The sequence below is a fragment of the Lepidothrix coronata genome, unplaced genomic scaffold (genome assembly GCF_001604755.1).
Source record: "Lepidothrix coronata isolate B3197 unplaced genomic scaffold, Lepidothrix_coronata-1.0 Scaffold199, whole genome shotgun sequence".
Classification (NCBI taxonomy): Eukaryota; Metazoa; Chordata; class Aves; order Passeriformes; family Pipridae; genus Lepidothrix; species Lepidothrix coronata.
This window is the reverse complement of record NW_016690379.1, coordinates 135,274-153,527: the sequence shown is the minus strand read 5'-3', so window position 1 is coordinate 153,527 and position 18,254 is coordinate 135,274. Positions and strand designations below refer to the sequence as shown.

Below are 18,254 nucleotides of genomic sequence, written 5' to 3'. Positions count from 1 at the left end.
TTGGAGTAACATGGGCTAGTGGAAGGTGTCCCTGCCCAGGGCAGGGGGTGGAATGGGATGATCTTTAAGGTCCCTTCCAACCCAAACTATTCCATGATTAATTCATAATCAACATGCTGACTACAACAGGAAACCCCTGTCCCTGAGTCAGCCCCCAAGGCTTGAAGGCAGAGGGAAGTGGGGGCTCTGGTGTCCCAGCTCCGGGGGGGTGGCCAGGCTGCCCTTGCCTGTGATGGAAGAGCCAGCACAGCCCTTGCCTCGGGTGAGTAACCAAGGAGTAATTCCATGGGAAACCCAGGACCCGAGGCTCCCAAACTGTGCCTCCTCTGTCCTGGTGTTTATCTTTGAAATAGCTGAAGGGTCGGGTTACAAAGCAAATATGAATGAAACGAAAGGAAACACAGCAACAAAGTGGGTCAATCATTTTCCTTTGACCAGATTCCTCTGTGGAGAAAAACTTGGCTTAAAGGCTCCTTTCCCCAGACGTGCTGAGACGAGCCCAAGCGAGGGGAAGCCAATGCTGGGAAAACCCCACAGAGCAGCAGCTTTGAAGCATCTTTGATCTGTTGTTACAGGGTTACATCGGATCTTACTCTGACCCTCAAAACCCCTCGTTAACTGGGGTGAAGGATGCAGGATCAGATTCTGGGAGAGGCTGCAAGTCCCGGAACGAATCCGTTTTCCCAGGAGGAAATTTTCTTGCTGCAAAACGCTTAGCCCACGATGTGCCGGGAGCGGGCAAAGGCCTCCACTGCTCCCTGGGTTTCACGGGGAAATTCAGGACTCGTGGTGGGAGGCACTCGACAAGAGTTTTATTTATAAAGCTGCCAGCGCCTGGTGTAGGTTTACTCACTCTCCCATCTGGTGGCTGTCACTGCCACCTCCTGACAGACGCTCTGTCTCTTGCTGTTAATGACGTGCTTTGATTAGCTGGATCCGCTGCTTCACCCACCTATTGATCGGTCATGGGTTAATAACTGGCTGTGCAAACGTGGGAGCAGCTTTATTGGGCTGATTAAAAAAATAACGGGAGGATCTTATTGACCACAGAAGGTGCTGGGGTGGCAGGGGTGGACCAGATGCCTCCTGCTCCCGGGTGGCCTCGTTGTGTGTAGGGATATAGAGGTCACAGCTTGCCCTTCTCTGTCCTGCCCTTCACTGTCCTCTCCCTTTCAGGCTCAGGATTCTTCTTTCTTCTCTTTCTCTTTCTTCTCTTTCTCTTTCTTCTCTTTCTTTTCTTTCTCTTCTTTCTTCTCAACAAGCAGCTGCTTGTTGAGGACTTGGTGTGGGTTTTGTGCACTGTGGGCTTGGTGTTCCCTCTCCTGAACTCATTTGATTTTGCTATTGCTCTCCTTTATTTGAAATAGAAGAGGAGCCACTTCCATGGCTCGGTCTGTCCTCGTGGCCCCAGTGAAACTGCTGACACCAGTGCAGTAGGAGAGGGTGGTTTCTGAGCAGGACCCTCCATCAGTGCATCTCTGAGGGGCTTCCAGAGCCCCTCGTGGTTTACAGTGAGATTGGTGGCTTGAGGCTGGGGCTGTTTGTCACATCCCAGCCCCGTGGACACACTCCAGGGCCTGGGACTGTGTCCCCCTCGCTGTCCTGGTGGCATGTCAGTCCCTTGGCAGTGCCACACAGGATGGGCTTCTGTCTGTGGCTGCCCAAAAGCAGTGACTGGGCCTCGGGAGGTCGCTCCAGGCTCTGCCGTTGGCTCCCGGAATGGCTCTGGGCATTTTCCTTCATCTCTTCCCCAGGGCACACTCCCTGCTTTTTGTAGGACAGCTGGGTAAGAGGGATGGATGTCAAAAAACACGTGTTCTTTACTTAGAAAACAGGGATTATCAGTGGAGAGCAGGCTGTGCTTTTTATGTCCGTGAATTAAATGTCCTGATTTCCCACTGTGCTCCAGCTGAAGGAATGTTCACTGGATTTTGCTGGATGCTGGGCAGCTCAAGAGTGGATCTCTGTTAGCCTTGTTTTTATTGGATTCTGGAATGAACGTGGAAATAGGAGTTAATTTGTTACCGTCAGGATGACCTCTACTCTTTTTAGACTGGTTTCCCCTCCCCTGATGCTCTGTGTGCTGTGGCAGTGGTTACGTCTCTCATCTTCCTGGGATGTGGTTGTAGATGGAGGTGCTGGGGCACCAGCAGCTGCCCACTTGTTGGAGTGGCCCTTTGTCACCTCGGGAATGCTCTTGGGACAGACCTTCCACTAGCCCAGGTTGCTCCAAGCCCCTTCCAACCTGGCCTTGGACACTTCCAGGGATGGGGCAGCCACAGCTTCTCTGGGCACCCTGTGCCAGGGCCTCACCACCCTCAGAGAGGAGAATTGCTTCCTAAAATCCAATCTAAACCTACTCATCTTTCCTCACCTTGAATACTGAGGCAGTTTTGGCCATAATATAAGAAGGATATTAAGCTCTTAGAGAGTGTCCAAAGAAGGGCAACAAAGATGGTGAAGGGCCTTGAGGAGCAGCTGAGGGCACTTGGTGTGTCCAGCTGGAGAAGAGGAGACTGAGGGGAGACCTTACTGCAGTTCCAACCTCCTTGGGAGGGGCAGAGGAGGGGCAGGGACTGAGCTCTGCTCTCTGGGGACCAGGGACAGGACCCAAGGAATGGCCTGAACTTGTGTCAGGGGAGGTTTAGGTTGGATCTCAGAGAAAGGTTCTTCCCCCAGAGGGTAGTCGGGCACTGACCAGGCTCCCCAGGGCAGTGGGCACGGCACCAAGGCTGACAGAGCCCAAGGAGCCTTTGGATGGTCTTCTGGGACACATGGTGTGACCCTTGGGGATGGTCCTGTGCAGGGCTGAGAGTTGGGCTCGGTGATCCTTGTGGGTCCCTTCCAACTCGGCATATTCTGCGATTCCTGTTGTCACTGGTGGTGGGGGGGTGGACCGGGAACACCGCGACCTGTTGCCATCCCACCGCGGGCTCCGGTGGACCGGGAGCCCAGGCGGCGGCGGGGCCGGGGGTGTCTCCCGTACCCTCGGGACAAGCTCCCCCCCGGGCAGCGGCGGGGCCGGGGGTGTCTCCCGTACCCTCGGGACAAGCTCCCCCCCCGGGCAGCGGCGGGGCCGGTCGGGCGGGCGCAGGCTCAGCCCCGGGGGCCGCCCCGCCCCGTCCCTCCCCCGGCGGCCGGGGCGCTGACATCAGAGCCGGCCCGGCGGGGAGGAGGAGGCGGCGGCGGAGGAGGAGGAGGAGCCGCCGCCGCACCGGAGCCATCGCTCTTGCCGGGGCCGGGGCGCACCGGCGGGGGGCGGCGGCGGCAGCGCTGCTGCTGCTGCTGCTTCACCCCCCGCACCCCCCGGCCCATCCCGCGCGGCCCGCGGGGCCCCGCCGCCCTCCCGCCGCCCTCCCCGTAGCCCCGCGGTGCCCGCGCCGTGCCCGCCATGCTCTCCGGGGCTCCGCCGCCGCCGCCCGCCGGCTTCCCCAGCCCGCCGCCGCCGCAGCCGCCGCCGCCGCCGCCGCCCGCCGCTCCCCCGCACGGGCCGCCGCCGCCGCCGCCGTTCCTGCCGGGGAAGGGCGGCCTGCAGATCCGGAAGAATGCCATCACGGACGACTACAAGGTCACCACGCAAGTGCTGGGGCTCGGCATCAACGGGAAAGTTTTGGAGATCTTCAGTAAGAAGAGCGGCGAGAAGTTCGCGCTCAAGGTGCGGAGGGACCCCCCCCGCCCCGTCCCGGCGCGCCGGGGATGGGGAGGGAGGGAGGGACGTGGGGACCGGGCGGGCGCTCGGCCGGGAGGGGCCCGGGGAGCGGCGGCGGCGCCGCTGACAGTGATGGAAGGTGTCTGCTGCGGGGGAAGGGGGTCCCGGGGGGGCCGCTTGGCGGCAGCGGGGCCGGCCGGACAATGAGCTGCCGCCCGCCCCTCCGGCCGCGCTTTAATCTCATCTTCCCCCCCCCTCTCCCCCTATTGCGAGCAGCGAGACGTTGGTTTCCAGCTTTTCTAGTGTGGAAAACGAAGCGAAATGACATCTTTGGTGGCACGACGGGGAGAGGTGTGTGGGGGGGTCTGGAGTGGAGAGGAGCCCCTGGCCTGGCTGGAATCCCCTCCGTGGGATGCGCAGCTCGGGTCCGCACCTCGAAATGTGGGGTCTGCATCGTGGAACTGGGGTTCCCTCCGTGGGGCTGTTCATAGCGTGTCCTGTAAGCACAGGAGCTGCCCGCTGTCCCCGTTTGATGGCAGGTCTCTCCTGGCTGTAACACCGAGTGACTGTCGTCCCCCCCTTCACACAGGGAATATTTCAGCGTTATGATGTTGCCCTTTGCCCCTAACTCGCTTCTCTTTGAAAGACACGGATAAACAGTGGCTGAAAAGCTGCGTTTTAGGTGATGCAACCCTCTCCTCGTTTCCACACGAGGTTCTTTGAGGAAAGAGAAGAGCGTGTCTCTCTGCAGGAGAGACTTTGGGAAGTTTGAATGGATTCACGACGCGCTGGGTGACGCGGGTACAGGCAGTCTGCTCGGCGGGAGCGCCGTGTTCTCCAGCATCCCTGCAATTTGCGCCCACACATGAGCTGTTCAAACCCTTGGCGTTACCCTGAGAACTGGGAAGGCTGAAAAAACCCCACCTAAACCCGTAACATCCCCCCCTTTTGTGTTTAGCGGTGCCCCTCTGTTGGTGTCCGGGGTTCCTAACCTGAGTGAGTGAGTGAACACGGGGCTTTGGAGGCACAAGTTGTGCTGCAGGGGTGGTGGGGTCAGCACAGGATGGTGCTGAGCACCTGTGGTTTAAGAGTGGGGGGCAGTTGGATAAGTTTGACTCTTCTGTCAGAAACGCCAGCATTTGTCACGAGCATTGTACTCCAGGGCGACATGTATTGTCATCTTGTTGGGTTGGAAATTAGCGAAATCTTCTTCTGTTTTGACAGACGGGCTCCTCCTCGCCTCTGAAGTTGACTCATGTGTTTAAAGCACAGATCCCAGCACTTCCCTTTTGCAGCCCTGAAAGGGGAAGGATGGCACAGCAGACCGAGCGCCGGCAGTTCCTCTGCCCAGGGGCCCGGCACTGGTGCTGTCACCCTGCCTGTGCCAGAGCAGAGATTGGGTCAGAATTTGCTGCCACAAGTTCCTTGGCCTTGTTGAGAGGCGTCCTGGAGGGCAGGACTCCTTGCTGTGATGTAGGAGGGTGACACGGAGCATCTGCGCAGCTCTCCGGGGGTGAGGCATATTTGACACCGAATCTCTTTCAGGAAAAGGGATTGTCTTCCCTGTCCCCTGCCCCGGCCTCTTCTCACGTCCCTGACGGGGAGGGACAAGTTCAGCTGAGTGGTTGGACGTGTCCCTGGCTTCTCAAAGAGCAGCACAGCTGCTACTGTAAGTGATTCCTTCCAGCACCTTAAAAACTCCTACGCTGTGAGTTTGGGCGCTGGGACGAGCCGGTGGGTACCCGGTTTGTCCTCGTGAGGGTGAGCTGCACACTTGAGTTATTCAATTGTATTATTTAGACCGAGCTGCCAAGCCCAAACTTGGTGTGGGTGACTGCCCTAGACATGATGTGTGCTGACTTCATCCCCTCCTCTGGTACGCAGGCAGGATGATGTCTCTGCAAGAGACCTGTGGAGAGGTATTCGGGTCCAAATTACTCATGGGCTGCATCAGAGTGGAAAGATGACCTAAAGCAGGATCCACAGAAGTGATTGCATCGAGTTGTCGTGTTTCAGATGATGCTTAAAAGAATCCTGATGGCCCATTGCCAGGAGCCACAGCTGAAATCTGTCTGCTGCCTGCTTTGGTTGTGCAGTGAACCTTTCCATTTGGAACGTCAACTCTTTACGTTTAATATTTCAAAGTCTTGTATAACACTGGAATCCTCCACTGGAGGATGAGACACAATTTTGTCTCTCCCTGATGTTAGTGGTGTCTTCTGGTTGTGTTGTGCTTCCTCTTGGGTCACAAGCAACTGTTATATTGTTAAACCTCCTTCTCCCAAACTGAGAGATGCACTTAGGTAAGGGTTTTGCTGAGAGTCACTTTGCTTAAGAGGACTTTTCAGTGCTTCAGGAAAGCTGAAGAGAGCTTGGAGACAGTGTTCTAGCAGCAGTGAAAACGTTAAGGCCAATTTTCTTCTCCTTCCAGTGCAATAGTCCGTGGCAGAGATGCATCATTAAATAAAATGATGCTGTGTGTGAGTTAATGGATGGCACTTCTGCTTTCTGTGCAGTCCCCAGGTGAAAACGAGAGATTCCTTTATTTTTCTTATAGATTATTGCTAATTTTTCAGTTTCCCGCCCCCTCAATTTTATTTTATTTTATGGTACCAAGCAATTCCTGAAGTGTGGCATCCCTGAATTATCTGCTGTGAAGCAGCCACGGATGGTCCCAGTCACCCATGACCTGACCCTGGGTGATGCACGATGATCTGCTGCAGGGTGGGAACATAAAGCCCGTGGAGAAGTGATGAATGGAACTGAAACGTGAGGTCTGGGTGATTCCTTACCCCTTTTTTCCTTGTACCTCGGTGTGATTTATTATTAGGCAAAATTAGGCTTGTAATTTCTGTAGAGGCTGCTGGATGTAGGTCACTGCTGGCCTGACTTGGCGAGGTTCGCTGTGGCCAGGCTGCAGTGGTGGGGCTGGGAGTGAGGGCTGTCTCGCCTGCTGCAAATTCCACTTTTAAGACTAATCTTTAGGCAAGATGCCGAGTTGGTGGCTGGCTGCCTTAATTCAGCGAGGAAATCACAGGTAAGCCAGGCTGGAGAGTGAGGAGTACTACTGGCAGCTCGGTGGGGCATTTCATGGAGCAGGTTGCCTTTAAAACAAATGAACAAACCTCACTCCTGACCTCAACTTCAAAGCAGGAGATCCTCCCCTGGGTTGGTGAGCTTTGGAAGGGCTGGAAGAGCTTCTCAGGGCTCGTGAATTTGCCCCTCTCTGGCAGCCCCGTTTCTGGAGCATCCTCGGCGCTTTGGGGCACGTTTGCGAAACACTCTCAGTCTCACTCTCAGCCTCATCAGATAACCTGTGAGTGATGGCTCCTCTGATGGAGAAGGAGGAAGGAGGTTGGTGCTTTCGTGGTTTATCATTCTGGTAAGATGCCTGTGGTGGAATTAGGGCAGGTCTCGGAGCTGATAACTGAGCAGTTCTGTGGCCGAGCGAGCTCATGGAGCTGGTGGCCTCGTGCTCTCTCTCCCACCATGGGGAGAGGTTTCTTACAGAGGTGTTGAGGGGAGCAAAGAGCCCTATTCCCTGCAGCTCTGATTGAGATCAAATGCTTTGTCCCCCAGAAAATCCAGCTGGGAAAATATCCCTGAAGTGAGGGAGTAGATGAAGATCCTGAGCTTATATTCATGGAAAACAGCTCACCGTGTGTTTGCTGTACTTCTGTCCCTCTCTCAGTGGGAAGATTTTTTTTTTTTAATTAACTCTACCATGTATTTAATATAATCAAAAATGTCTTCACTGTGGCCTTCTGTGCAAGCTGTGGTTGAAAAGCTGTGGAAAGTGTGGTGACATCACTGGGACTTTTCCAAAGCAGCGGTTTATTATCTCATTGACCAAAGGAGTCTACTGACTCGGGGTTTGAGTTTGTTTAAAAAATGTAGGATTTGCCATAATCCCTTCTAAATACTTTACATGTTCTGAGCAGTCAGACCTGAGACTGCCATGGGCTGATAACAGCCTGGGAGCAGGGGCTTGCTTTTCACTTTGGTACGTGCTCAGGAAGTGGCGGGGCTCTTCCTCTTAATAATAATCTAATGCCATCAGCCACAGGTCCTGCAAAAGAAGTTTCCCATGTTTTCAGAGGCGGGGAACTGAGATGCAGTGATTTACTGAAGGTCTTGCAGCCCGTCAGAGGCGACACCGGGCTGAGGAGCTGAGCTGCTGGTGTCCTGCTGGACACAGATACAGCCCCTGCGTGTATGTGATTTAGTAGCCAAGTACAGCCAGGTAAAAGGATGATTTTTGTCATTCACATTGAACTCCCATTTGTGCTGTCAGGAAAGCCAGGTGTATAGGACAGCACTGGCCTGTGGGGCTGTGGAGGTGATGGCTCTGCCTCAGGTAGCGACCGGCACAAAGCAGGCACTGGGAGTTATCAGACACGTGCTCCAGAGCATTCAAAACAGTGGATAAAGAATAATTTGAAGCTGTGCAGACTGGGAGCCAGGTCTCCTAGCATGCTTGGTGGACAATGGGTAGGCACAGGTGATGAAAACTCCCAGAAATTTCCTGCCGAGGAAGCCTGAAAGAGCGGGTTGATGACCTCTGTCTTCCCAGAAACATCCAGGATGTGCTCTGGTATCTGATGAGATGGATGAACTCTTGATGGCTGGAAGGGTGGTGCAGGTATGTGGGAGGCATCCAGAGGAGTGGCTGGGTTGGAAGTGGCTGTTTGGCCATCCCTGTGGCACGGACAGCAGTGTGACTTTGAGTTTACAATCTGGCATCTCCTGAGCCTTCCTGGTGGGCTCGCGTGCCCCATACCAGGGTGGTCTAAGGGCTTTACAGCAGAGACAGCAGCTAATGCTGTTTTCCAACCCATCCTTTTGCTGTGGTTTTCACTGTCTGCTGAGAAGCTGAGAGGAAAGAGCCCTCCTTCATTAAGAAACCCTTTCCTCCTCCTAGCTCCGACCATAACCGGCTCCCCGACCTGCAGGCGGCCCTCGCTGCAGAAGTCAGGCTCCTCTCCAAGCACAACTGGCCCCGCGCGTCTGGCCTCAAGTTGCAGCATTCAGGCAGCATGACCTCACCTCCTGGTTTCCAAGAATAACGTGCTGCCTCCCCTGTGCCGCGCCGGGACTGTCTGCAGTGGGTGAGGGCGGCTGCCACGGCCCGGCACCGGCCAACTCGAGGGGTTTGGCTCTTGCCAGATGCCCCCAGGCAGCCCCACGCCCGCCCCGGGCTGCTCAGCTCCTCTGCCCTTTGTGGAGGAGCTGGGATAGGGCTGGTTTTGGAGGCTGGAGAGTTTGGAGGGGGTGGATCTGTGAGGAGCAGGGTGATCCTTCCACCAGCTCCAGAGGCTGGCATGTGAACAGGGCTTTGCCTGACCGCTCCCCAAAAAAACCTGTTTCAGGCTGAGCAGTCACATTGAGTCAGCCTTTCAGTGTGGTCCAGAGCTGCTGAGCATCCTGGTCATCTCTGGTTGGGACGTTGATTTTAAAAGCCCCAGAGACCTGTATCCCACTGAAAGTGGGTCCCGTCCCCTCCGTGGATGTCCCTCATCCTTCGTGACTGCAAAATGCTAAAAGCAGCCTGGTCCAGTGGGAGGTGTCCCTGCCCACAGCGGGGAGGTCGGAATGAGACGACCCTCAAGGTCCCTTCCGACCAAACCATTCTGTGATTGTCTTATTCTGTGGAAATGTGCTCTCCTTTCAGCTGCCCTGGCACGAGGACTGTGTGCATGACTGGTGCCTGGAGGCTCATTTTGGAGAGGGCTCTCACGTCCAGGCCGTGTCCCTGCGGAGGTGGATGGGGAGCAGCACGCGGGGGCCGGAGCGGGGCACGCAAGAGCAAGTCTGAATGCACAGAGCTCTTCTAACAGCCTTTTAAACTGTTCTTCCTTTGTACCTGGTGGCTGAGTCATTTCAAAGATTTCAGCCTTTTAAGATCTTACCAGTTTGAGGCAGGGATTACAGCGCCTGGCAGGTTTAATGGTTGCATTAACTCGCTGTTCCCTTTGTGGCCTCGGGAAGGGACTAACGGCCACGAGTCCCTGAGTGCTGGTAGATCCCCCTGACCTGAGATGACCCGAAACACAAGTTTTGCTGGAGATGCTGTGAGCCACAAAAGTGTCCTTTGGAGAGCGGTGGGGTGATACCTGCTGTTGGACAGGAGGTACAGGATGAGGGTACCAGTGTGGCTGCTCTCTGGGCACTGCTGGGAGCACGTGGAGCACCACTGTGGCTCCGTGTTCAGTGTGATGCTGCCCAGGAGGATGATGGCATTTTCCCACAGATTAGAGCCTTATATCAGTGGCCTGCCTCGCTGTGACAAAGTGCACTGTCCCAGTGGAGAGGGCAGGTGAGCTCCCTGGCTCAGGCAGCCTGCAGCTGGCACAGCCTTGGCCCTCCTATGTAATGAGATTATTCAAGCTGCTGGCGTCAGGGCTGCATGTGATTCTGTCTGTGCCTGGCTGTCCTGCGAGCCGTAGCCTAAACTAGAGATAAAGTTCAAAATGCAAACCCAGATCTGAATGTTCCTGGGGCGCCCAGCCAGGCTGGGACTTTGCTGCTCTGCTCTTGCTATCCTTATCCAGTTTGGTCTCTAGATTTGGGGATCAGTGGAAGGCTGGATTAATTTTCCTTTGTCATCATAATTAAGTTTGCTGCCTTGCTTTGTGCCCTTGGCTGCGGGCAGATCCCCTGGGCGCCCCTCTTGAGTTCAACCTCTCTTTGCTGGCCCCAGAAGAAGGGGGTCAGTCAGATTTGGGGTCATCATTGCTACACCTCTCATGATGCATCAGGCTAAATCTGTGTAACAGCAGGCTGGGACTCTGTGCTGTCCCTTTCCAAAGGCCTACAGCACCTCTGGGGTTGGGAGCATCCTCTGCTGAGCGTTTGGAACCGGAGCAGCCGCTGTCTCCATCCTCTGCCCTCCTGGCGTCCTCCGGCCGTGGTACGCGGCACCGAGCTGGGGCAGCCTCTCGAAAGGCTCCTTGGATGTCCTGCCAAGTGTGTGTGTTTTCAGGGAAATGTGGCTGGAACACAAGCTGGGGCTGCTGAGGAAATTTGGCAGCGCGTGCCGTCGGGCTGCAGTTCCAGTAGCTGCAGCTCCTCGCCTCTCGCGCCCGTAGGTGCGGGTGGGAGCCCGGTCCAAGTTGGCCTTGCTTGGAAATGGGATTGGAATCCTGAGTACCCCAGCGGGGCTGGGGGGCAAAGCAGATGCAATCAGATCCAAACAAATCAGAAAGTATGTGTGTTGTCCTCAGCCTAATTTAACGAAACTAGTAAATAAAACAAAGGAGTGGGGGGTGGTGGGGGTGGTGTTCTGGTAACAGGGATGTGGTTTTAATTTCAGCAGTAATGACAGCCTTATGGCATCCACCAGCTCAGTGTTTAGAAACAATTTAAACTTATATTTCCACTTGTTTTAGCAAACAGGCAGGGGCTGTGCTTGCTCACAGGTGCCACTGTGGGTGTCAGCGACCTGTCACCACAGAGCGCTGGCTCCCACAGCCCTGCAGTTCCTGTGGCCGCTGCTTTTGGGTGCAGCCAGGCTGTGGGAGCCACTGTCACCTGTAACAGCCTCCTCTGGCCAGCCCTGTCCCCTCGAGGCTCTCTTCCTCTTGGGCCATTTCTGCCGTGTTGGACAGATGAGAAAACCTGGGCGGCTCTTGCGTAAGCGGCTCCGCCGGGTGCTGGGAAGGCCGGGCTTGCCAGGAAGTTTAAACTCAGATTACCTCCTGCAAGTCATCAGAGCTGTGAGTTTTGGCATTTTTGGGTGGGTGCCTCCTGTGCCGCAGGCAGAGCAGCCCTGGCACGGGGACACGGCTGTTTTGGGGAGCCTGGAGGTGTTGCAGCCCTTGGCTGGACACCTTCCTGAGCTTCTGGAGAGGACATCAACCCCTTTGCTGGCCCAGGAGCTTGGAAGAGGCTTGTGGAGGCTTTTGCTTTTGTCCTCAAGTGCTTTTCCCTGCAAGGAAGGACCCTGTTTGTGGGATGAGGAGCTGTGTGTTTGTGTTGGAGCAGGATGTTCACATCTCCATCTCCTTCCCCACCCTGCTTATTCCACTTTGGAGTTGAAACTCCCGGTATCTTTTGTTCTAAGGAAGAGCTGCTGTAAAGAGCAACCCTCTGCCAGGACGTGAGATGCCCCGTGGGTGGTGGGATTCAGCAGGGAAGTGCTCCAGGTCCTCGGGGGTCTGTGGAAGTGTCCTGGTGCTCTGATTCCCCAGCTCCCTGCTGCTGGAGGAGACAGGCAGCCTGGCGTGTCGTTAGGGATGCAAATGCTGGGCTGATGAAGTCTGGGTGAGTAAGGTGCTGAGGAGGTTCTGAACGGATTAAAATGTGGTCTTTGGGTGCTGCTGAGCAGCAGCTCCGGCGCCTCCCGGGCGCCAGCAGGGCAGGAGGGTTGGGAGCTGGAACTGTTTCCTGGGAGCTTCGGAGCAGGTCTAAGGCTTATGCCCTCTGCCACAGTCTGGAGAATTCATGGAAGATGATGGTCTCTGTGTGCCTCAGTGCAGTGCTTTGGGGTGATATTCCCATTTCTGGGCCTCAACTCGAGGAGCTGCAGGGCAGGGAGGGCTCTGGCCCTACAGGATCCAGCTAATGAGAGCAAGGAGGGGGTTTTGGCTGCTCTTGGTGTAGCCCGTTAACTCAGTTTTGCTGGGCTCTGGCAGCCAGGGCAGCCTGTCCTTGGCAGGTCGAACACCTCTGGCTTTAACCAAAACATTTTTTTCGTGTTTCTTTCTCCTCAGAGATTGCACTGAAACAACAAGGCGAATGTCACCAAAGGAGGGTTGGCCTGGGACGTGGTGGTGATGCTTTGAGGGTTTTAGTGACTTAACTCCTAACCAGCACTGAACATCTGGATCTTATCCTCCTCAGATCTTACCCGCCTCAAATCCAAACCCTCCCAGCAGCTCTGGAAAAAGCCTTAACCTCCATTGTGTGAGATATGGGGGTAACACAGTGTGGGTGCTGTTCCTACCGGCCATGGGAGGCTTAACTTCTCTCTCTCACTTAGGAAACGGAAGCTCTGCTGACTCGAGGTGTTGCTCCAGGCTTTGTGGGGCCACAGGGGGCAATGCCAGCCCTGCTGCTTCCCGGAGAGCTCCAGGCTGCTGCAGGGGTTGTGTGGGGAAACGTGGGGGCTGCCGGAGCCCTCGGGTGGGCGGGCGGGCGGCCGAGCCGCACAAAGGCTGCCCTGTCTGCTCTTTGGCTTCCCCCAGCCCTAAGCTCTTTTCGTGAATAAGTGGGATTGAAAAAGCTTAAATTCATACAAAGCAGGATCCAGGAGCCCCCGGCCGACCCGGAGAGAGCAGCTGCCCCCTGCTCACCCTGTGCCCCTGGGGCTGCCTCTGCTCCTGGGGGTCCTGGTTAGTGCTGCCCTGGGATGAGGTGGTGTCTCTAAGGGCTGTCTGTTGGGAGAGGTTTCCTTTTAAAAACTGGTTATGGGAATGTCCAAGAAGAACAGCCTGGTCTGCCAGGAGAGCAGCAGTAGCTGCAGGAGTAGATTTTTTTTGGTAGTTTGTTTAAATATCCCTGTGTTTATCCTTTTATCCCCTTTCCGGTTCAGTCTAACAGGCAAAAGGAGTCCAAACCACTTGCTGCCTATTGTAGTTGGTAAGAAATCAAGTAGCCTGCTGGTAAACTCTGTCGAGCAGTGGATTACTGGACATCCATGGGAGGATCAGCCAGTCTTTCCCACGTGTTTTCCACGTGTGTTTTTGCTGTAGAATGAAAAGATGCAAGAGCACAAAACCTCTGCTGTCAACCCAGGCTGGATCAGGTTGGATGGGGCTCTGAAAAACCTGGTCTAGTGGAAGGTGTCCCTGCCCATGGCAGGGGGTTGGAAAAAAATGAGCTCTAAGGTCCTTTCTAACCCAAACCATTCCATGATTCTATGACCCCTCACTCTGTGCCGTTGTCCTTCGGGCAGGACGTGTTCGTGGCAGAGACCGGCCTTTCCCTCTTGGTAACGCTGACAGGAGGGAGTTTCCCCCCCGTGGTATTTTTGGAAGTTTGTGCACCCAGGCGCTTCGTGACGATTTTTGCACGCTTGCTGGCTGAGGTATTTTGAGGTTATGGTGCTGACTGGGACATTGGTGGTCCGGGCTCTGTCCCAGCTTCACCAAACCTCCCCAGCTCCGGGGCCGCGCGGCTGCTGCCGACAGGTGCCAGGGAGGATCTCGGGGCTGCCAAAAGCCTGGAGGGAGCTAAGAATAGCCCCCCTGTCCTGAGAGCTTTAATGTGGTGCCAGCAGGATGCAGAGAAGGGCTTTTTTTAAAAATAGAAACACAACTGTGTTTTCCTGCTGGCTGAAGGAGTCTCGGGATGGCTGCTGTGGTGGGAAGAGGGGCTGCTGGAGGAGGAGTGCCCTGCTCGGCCTTGTGGGGTGGCAGGAGGCTCTTGGATTTTCATAGCGTTGCTTCAGAGTCCAGGATTTCCCCTAAAATACTGCAGTGGTGGGTGATGTGACCTTAGATAGTGTTGAGTCTCAAGTCTGAAGTGTTGCTCGGCTCTTAACCCAGACGGGTTCCTCCAGCTCTTCTGCAGGTCCTGTTGAACACTGGGGCTGTGTGATGGAAGGAAGGGGAGGAGGAGAGCAGCCTGTGGGGCAAGGACAGCCTGGCTTGGACAGGGGGACTGCAGTGAGAGCCATGAGCAGCCCTGGCTCTCGGTGAACAGCTCTGCTTTGGTGGGTGCTTGGGGGAGATGGTGAAGGAGAAGGGGGGGGAATGCCTGCCCCTAAACAGCTCTTAATCATCCAGAGGGGTTCAATCATCTCCTTTCCCTCTGCCTCTTCATTACTGTCCCCTCTCATTACACATATTGATGCCCCTCTCCCTGTCCTGTGCATCCCCTGGGGTGGGCTCGTGCTTTGGCTGCATTGGAGCTGACAGTGCTGGAAGATTTTAGCTGCTGTGAGGGGTGGAGGGAGCAGGAGTAGAAGGAGGAGGAGGGCTGTTGGTGGCCGAGGGGCCCCTGCCCACGCAGACAGAGGCGTGTTACGAAATCCCTGTGTCGCTCCTGGCCTGGCCTTCCCCTGCTCCAAACAAACCCGCAGCAGCCACCCAGCGTGGGAGCTGTTTGTCTCACCCAGGGAAGAGCCACAGTCCCTGGCAGCCTCTGAACCACTCTGGATGTCGTGCTGGGTGTGGGTTCACCAGGCAGGAGCACCCTTTTGGCACTGCTTGGGTGATTCCAAGGTGGGTGGTGGGTCCCAGCAGCCGGGGGGATGCTCCACTCTGCATCCCTGCAGGGATCTCCGGCGAAAGCAGAGCATCACAGCGGGGTTGCACATCCTGGGCTCGTCTCAGGGAGGTGTTTGCTGTGCCCTGGTGTTGACTAAGCCCGTGACAAAGGTGAAACAGTGTTAAATAAACAGCTGAGAAAGGACAGGATGATGCAAAACGTGCTGTCGTCACCGAGCTTCGAGGGTGCGTAAATGGAACCCTCCTCAGGCTTGGCACTGGTGCAGGAAACACATCCCGAGGCCGTGCTGCTCCCAGCGCCGGGGGTGAATGATGCTTCGAGAGAGGTTGGCCTTGATGCAGCTTTGTGCTTTGGTTTGGGTTTGGTTTTTTTTTTTTCCCTCCTTTAAATATACATGTATTTATTTATGCTGCTCTAAGATGTGTGTGGAAAGGCAGCAGGCAGGATCAGTGTGCTGGGGGGGCTGGCAGACACTCATCTACCCCATGGGGGGCCCTGCCCATGGGCCGAGCCCTGAGAAACTTCATTTTTGGGAAGAGCACGAGCCCAGGAGCTGCCGGGAAGCGGTGGGTGTTGTGGGCCTTCTGGCAGGGCTTCACGGCTCCAGCGCTTGCAGGCGTGGATCTGGGCCATCCCAGGCCTCTCCCCGAAATCACTTCCAGCCTTAAACGTAAGGAATGGGGTAGGCACGTCCGAGAACAAAAGCGGTTCTGGGATGTAGGTGTGGGCAATCCAAAGCTGCCCCTGGGGTCGGAGGTGATGGTGGGTTCAGGCAGGGTTGTCCCCAGGGTTGGTGTGACAAAGGGACCCAAAAAAGATGCTCTGAGTGCCCGGTGCTGTCCGTGGTCCGTGTGGTCCGTGTGTCTGACGTGGAGGGGAAGCCCCGGGATACGGGGCTGGCGGAGGCAGCCGGAGATAAGGGGTTTTTCAAGCTGTGCCTGTGGGAGGGGAGCACAAAGGACAGAGGTCAGCGCTGAGTTAATGGTTTACATTCAGCGTTTGCCTCGGTATTAATCACACCTGCAAATATCAACCACTTCCTATCGTAAAAGCACATATGGGCGCTTTTTCCGTTCGCCACGTGGTCAGCTCCGATAGGAAACCTGGCAAGGGACAGGGCTTGGGGAGGGGTCGGGAGGAGGAGCTGACCCCGGCCCGGAGCTCTGCAAAGGGGTGGAAGTGAAGGGGCTGTGTGTGGAGCAGATCTGCTGGCTGCTCTCGCGGGAAGATATCCGCCCTTCCGTGGCTCACTGTTTTCCTTTCGCTTTGTGTTGTGTGGATAAAAGGCCCTGGCAGACGCAGCAGAGGCGTGCAGGGGTCTGGTTTGCAGAGAGGGGTCTCTGAGCATCCCCCCCAAAGTGGCTCTGTTTGGAGCTGGGCTATGGCTTCTGCTGGCCCAAGACAGTTTGTCCCTTCCCTGCTCAGACCCAGTGTTGTGGTGGCTCCTGGTGGGAGGGGACATCTTGGATACCTGTAGAAAGGGATGGGCTGAGGCATTTTGGCCATCGTGACCCCCTTTGTTCCCATTGGATTCATGGAGAGGTCCTGGCCAGGGTGGTGGCTCCTTCGCTCCAGGCTGACCTGCTCCCCGGGACCTCTGGCATGACCTTCTGCATGCACAGCAGGACATGGGACCTTGCCAACCATGGCTCATGCCTGGGCTGATCCTGGCTCCTCATGCCAGCCCTGGTGCCTCCAGGAGAGATGAGCATCCGGTGAGTCAACAAAACCCAGTGCTGCTGCTGATGGAGGGAAGGAAGAGGATGATCCCAAAACAAAAACACGGGACTGAATAGGCCCCTAAGTTTGTTTTTCTCAGATACATGAAGCTGAAGCTCTTTATTTCTCTTCATTAAGCACCAGCTCCAACCTGCTGCTGCTGCGTGACTCAGTGGGGATGCTTCATGCTGCTGCCTTGTTGCCATTTACCTGCTTTGACTTTTCCCTGTGAGTTTTGCAGCCCCCTCCCACCCACCTCCCTGTCTCCTCCCCACACCCTCTTCCCCCACCGTGTCCCCACCATGCTGGTGCCCTTCCCTCGGCACCCACGGTGCTGCTCCTGGGTACCCACTTTGGCACTTGGTCGCCTTGAAATCCGTGTGCCAAGAATATTTTCTTTTGCTGCTTGGGGAAGGGGCTCTGCAGAGCGGGGCTGACCGGGGGGCAGCGCCCCGATTGCGCGGGGGGCACGGGCCCCTGGCAGGTGGCTCTTATTTAAGCCCAGGCCTCTCTTCTGCTCCTCGCCTTTGTGTGCCTCGAGAGGCTTTTGTTGCAGCCTGAAAAGGCTGAATAGCTGCTGCATCTGTCGCGGGGGAGAGCGGGGCGAGGAAATGCTCAGCAGATGCCCCGGGCAGGGGGGGAGCTGCGGGGCGGGGGGTCCCGAGCATCCCCCGCCGGGCACGGACCCCCGCGGGAGCTGCGGGCAGGGGAACCGGCAGCACACGGGCACGGAGGGTTGTGCAACCACGGCAGGCGAGCGAGGCCCCTTGTGAAAGAGCGAGAGCCGCCTCTCCCCTCACCCCGTTTCCATCCTCCGCCCCGTTGCAAAATCGCCCACAGGAGCTGGGACGAGGCGCCCGCTCCGACATCTGCCTCCGCTCCGACATCTGCCTCTGCTCCGACATCTGCCTCCGCTCTGCTGGCTGCTCCTGGAAGGGATTTTAGCTCGCTTCTTCATGCCTGGCTTGTTGCTCGTCTCAGGCCACGCACTGGGAAGGCTTTCCCTGAGCTCGCTGCGATGGCTCCAGGTCCTCCTCCGAGTGCTCCCATAATTCAGGCTGCGAGAATGCGGCCGAGCAGCTCAAGTGTGTGTGTCAGTTCACATTTGCTCAGCCTGAGTTGCCTCTCCTGTCTTGCTCCCCGTTTGTAGCTCTTTCTAATCTGAATAATTCTCTCTTGCTGGGATCCTTCTTCCAAACCTTTCCGTCTTCCTCGAGGCAAGAGAACGTGGAGGAACCTTTTGTTCATGGCTGTGGAGGATGGGGCCGGCTGTGCTCGTGTCTTGCCCGAGTGGTCAAAGCCTCAACATCCTCCTGGGCCCTCATGGCACCTCTGGAAGTTGGGTAGCTGATGCCTGGTGCTGTCCTGCCTTGCGAGCCATGAGGTTGGATGAAGCCACCTCCATGAGGGAGCAGCAGCCACCCTTCCAAACAGTCACCCTGGCGTGGCAGGCCGGGACACGCTGCAGGCAGAACAGTGCCGGACCCACGCACGGCTCCTCCTCCGGACGCGTCACCTCTCCTCCCTGGCTTTCCCCGGGCAAAACAAAAGTGAGGATGATGCTTTTGCCTGGTCTGTTGGAGCTTCAGACTCTCTATCTGTGGCTCTGTGTGCGTGGGCAGGGCAGAAATGATCCCCAGCCTGGGAAAGTCCCGTCAGTTCTGTCTGTCCTGGTGGGTGTAAGCAGCGGGGATGGGGTTAATGTAAAGGTTTA

The 18,254-nt window shown here is 56.3% G+C and overlaps 1 protein-coding gene and 1 long non-coding RNA gene across 2 annotated transcripts in view; both read left to right on the top strand.

Annotated features, from left to right (window-relative positions):
• The first annotated feature begins 3,391 nt into the window (after nucleotides 1-3,391).
• MAPKAPK2 (mitogen-activated protein kinase-activated protein kinase 2) overlaps nucleotides 3,392-18,254 on the top strand; it is a 24,207-nt gene continuing 9,344 nt past the window's right edge. Inside the window, exon 1 of the mRNA XM_017832158.1 lies at nucleotides 3,392-3,655. Coding sequence (XP_017687647.1) covers nucleotides 3,392-3,655 — 264 coding nt within the window. The remainder of the gene's footprint in view (nucleotides 3,656-18,254) is intronic.
• On the top strand, nucleotides 4,071-9,373 carry LOC108505814. Its single transcript, XR_001877595.1, has 4 exons — nucleotides 4,071-5,318; nucleotides 5,534-6,423; nucleotides 6,883-8,757; nucleotides 9,321-9,373. It is a non-coding gene; the product is annotated as an uncharacterized LOC108505814 (long non-coding RNA).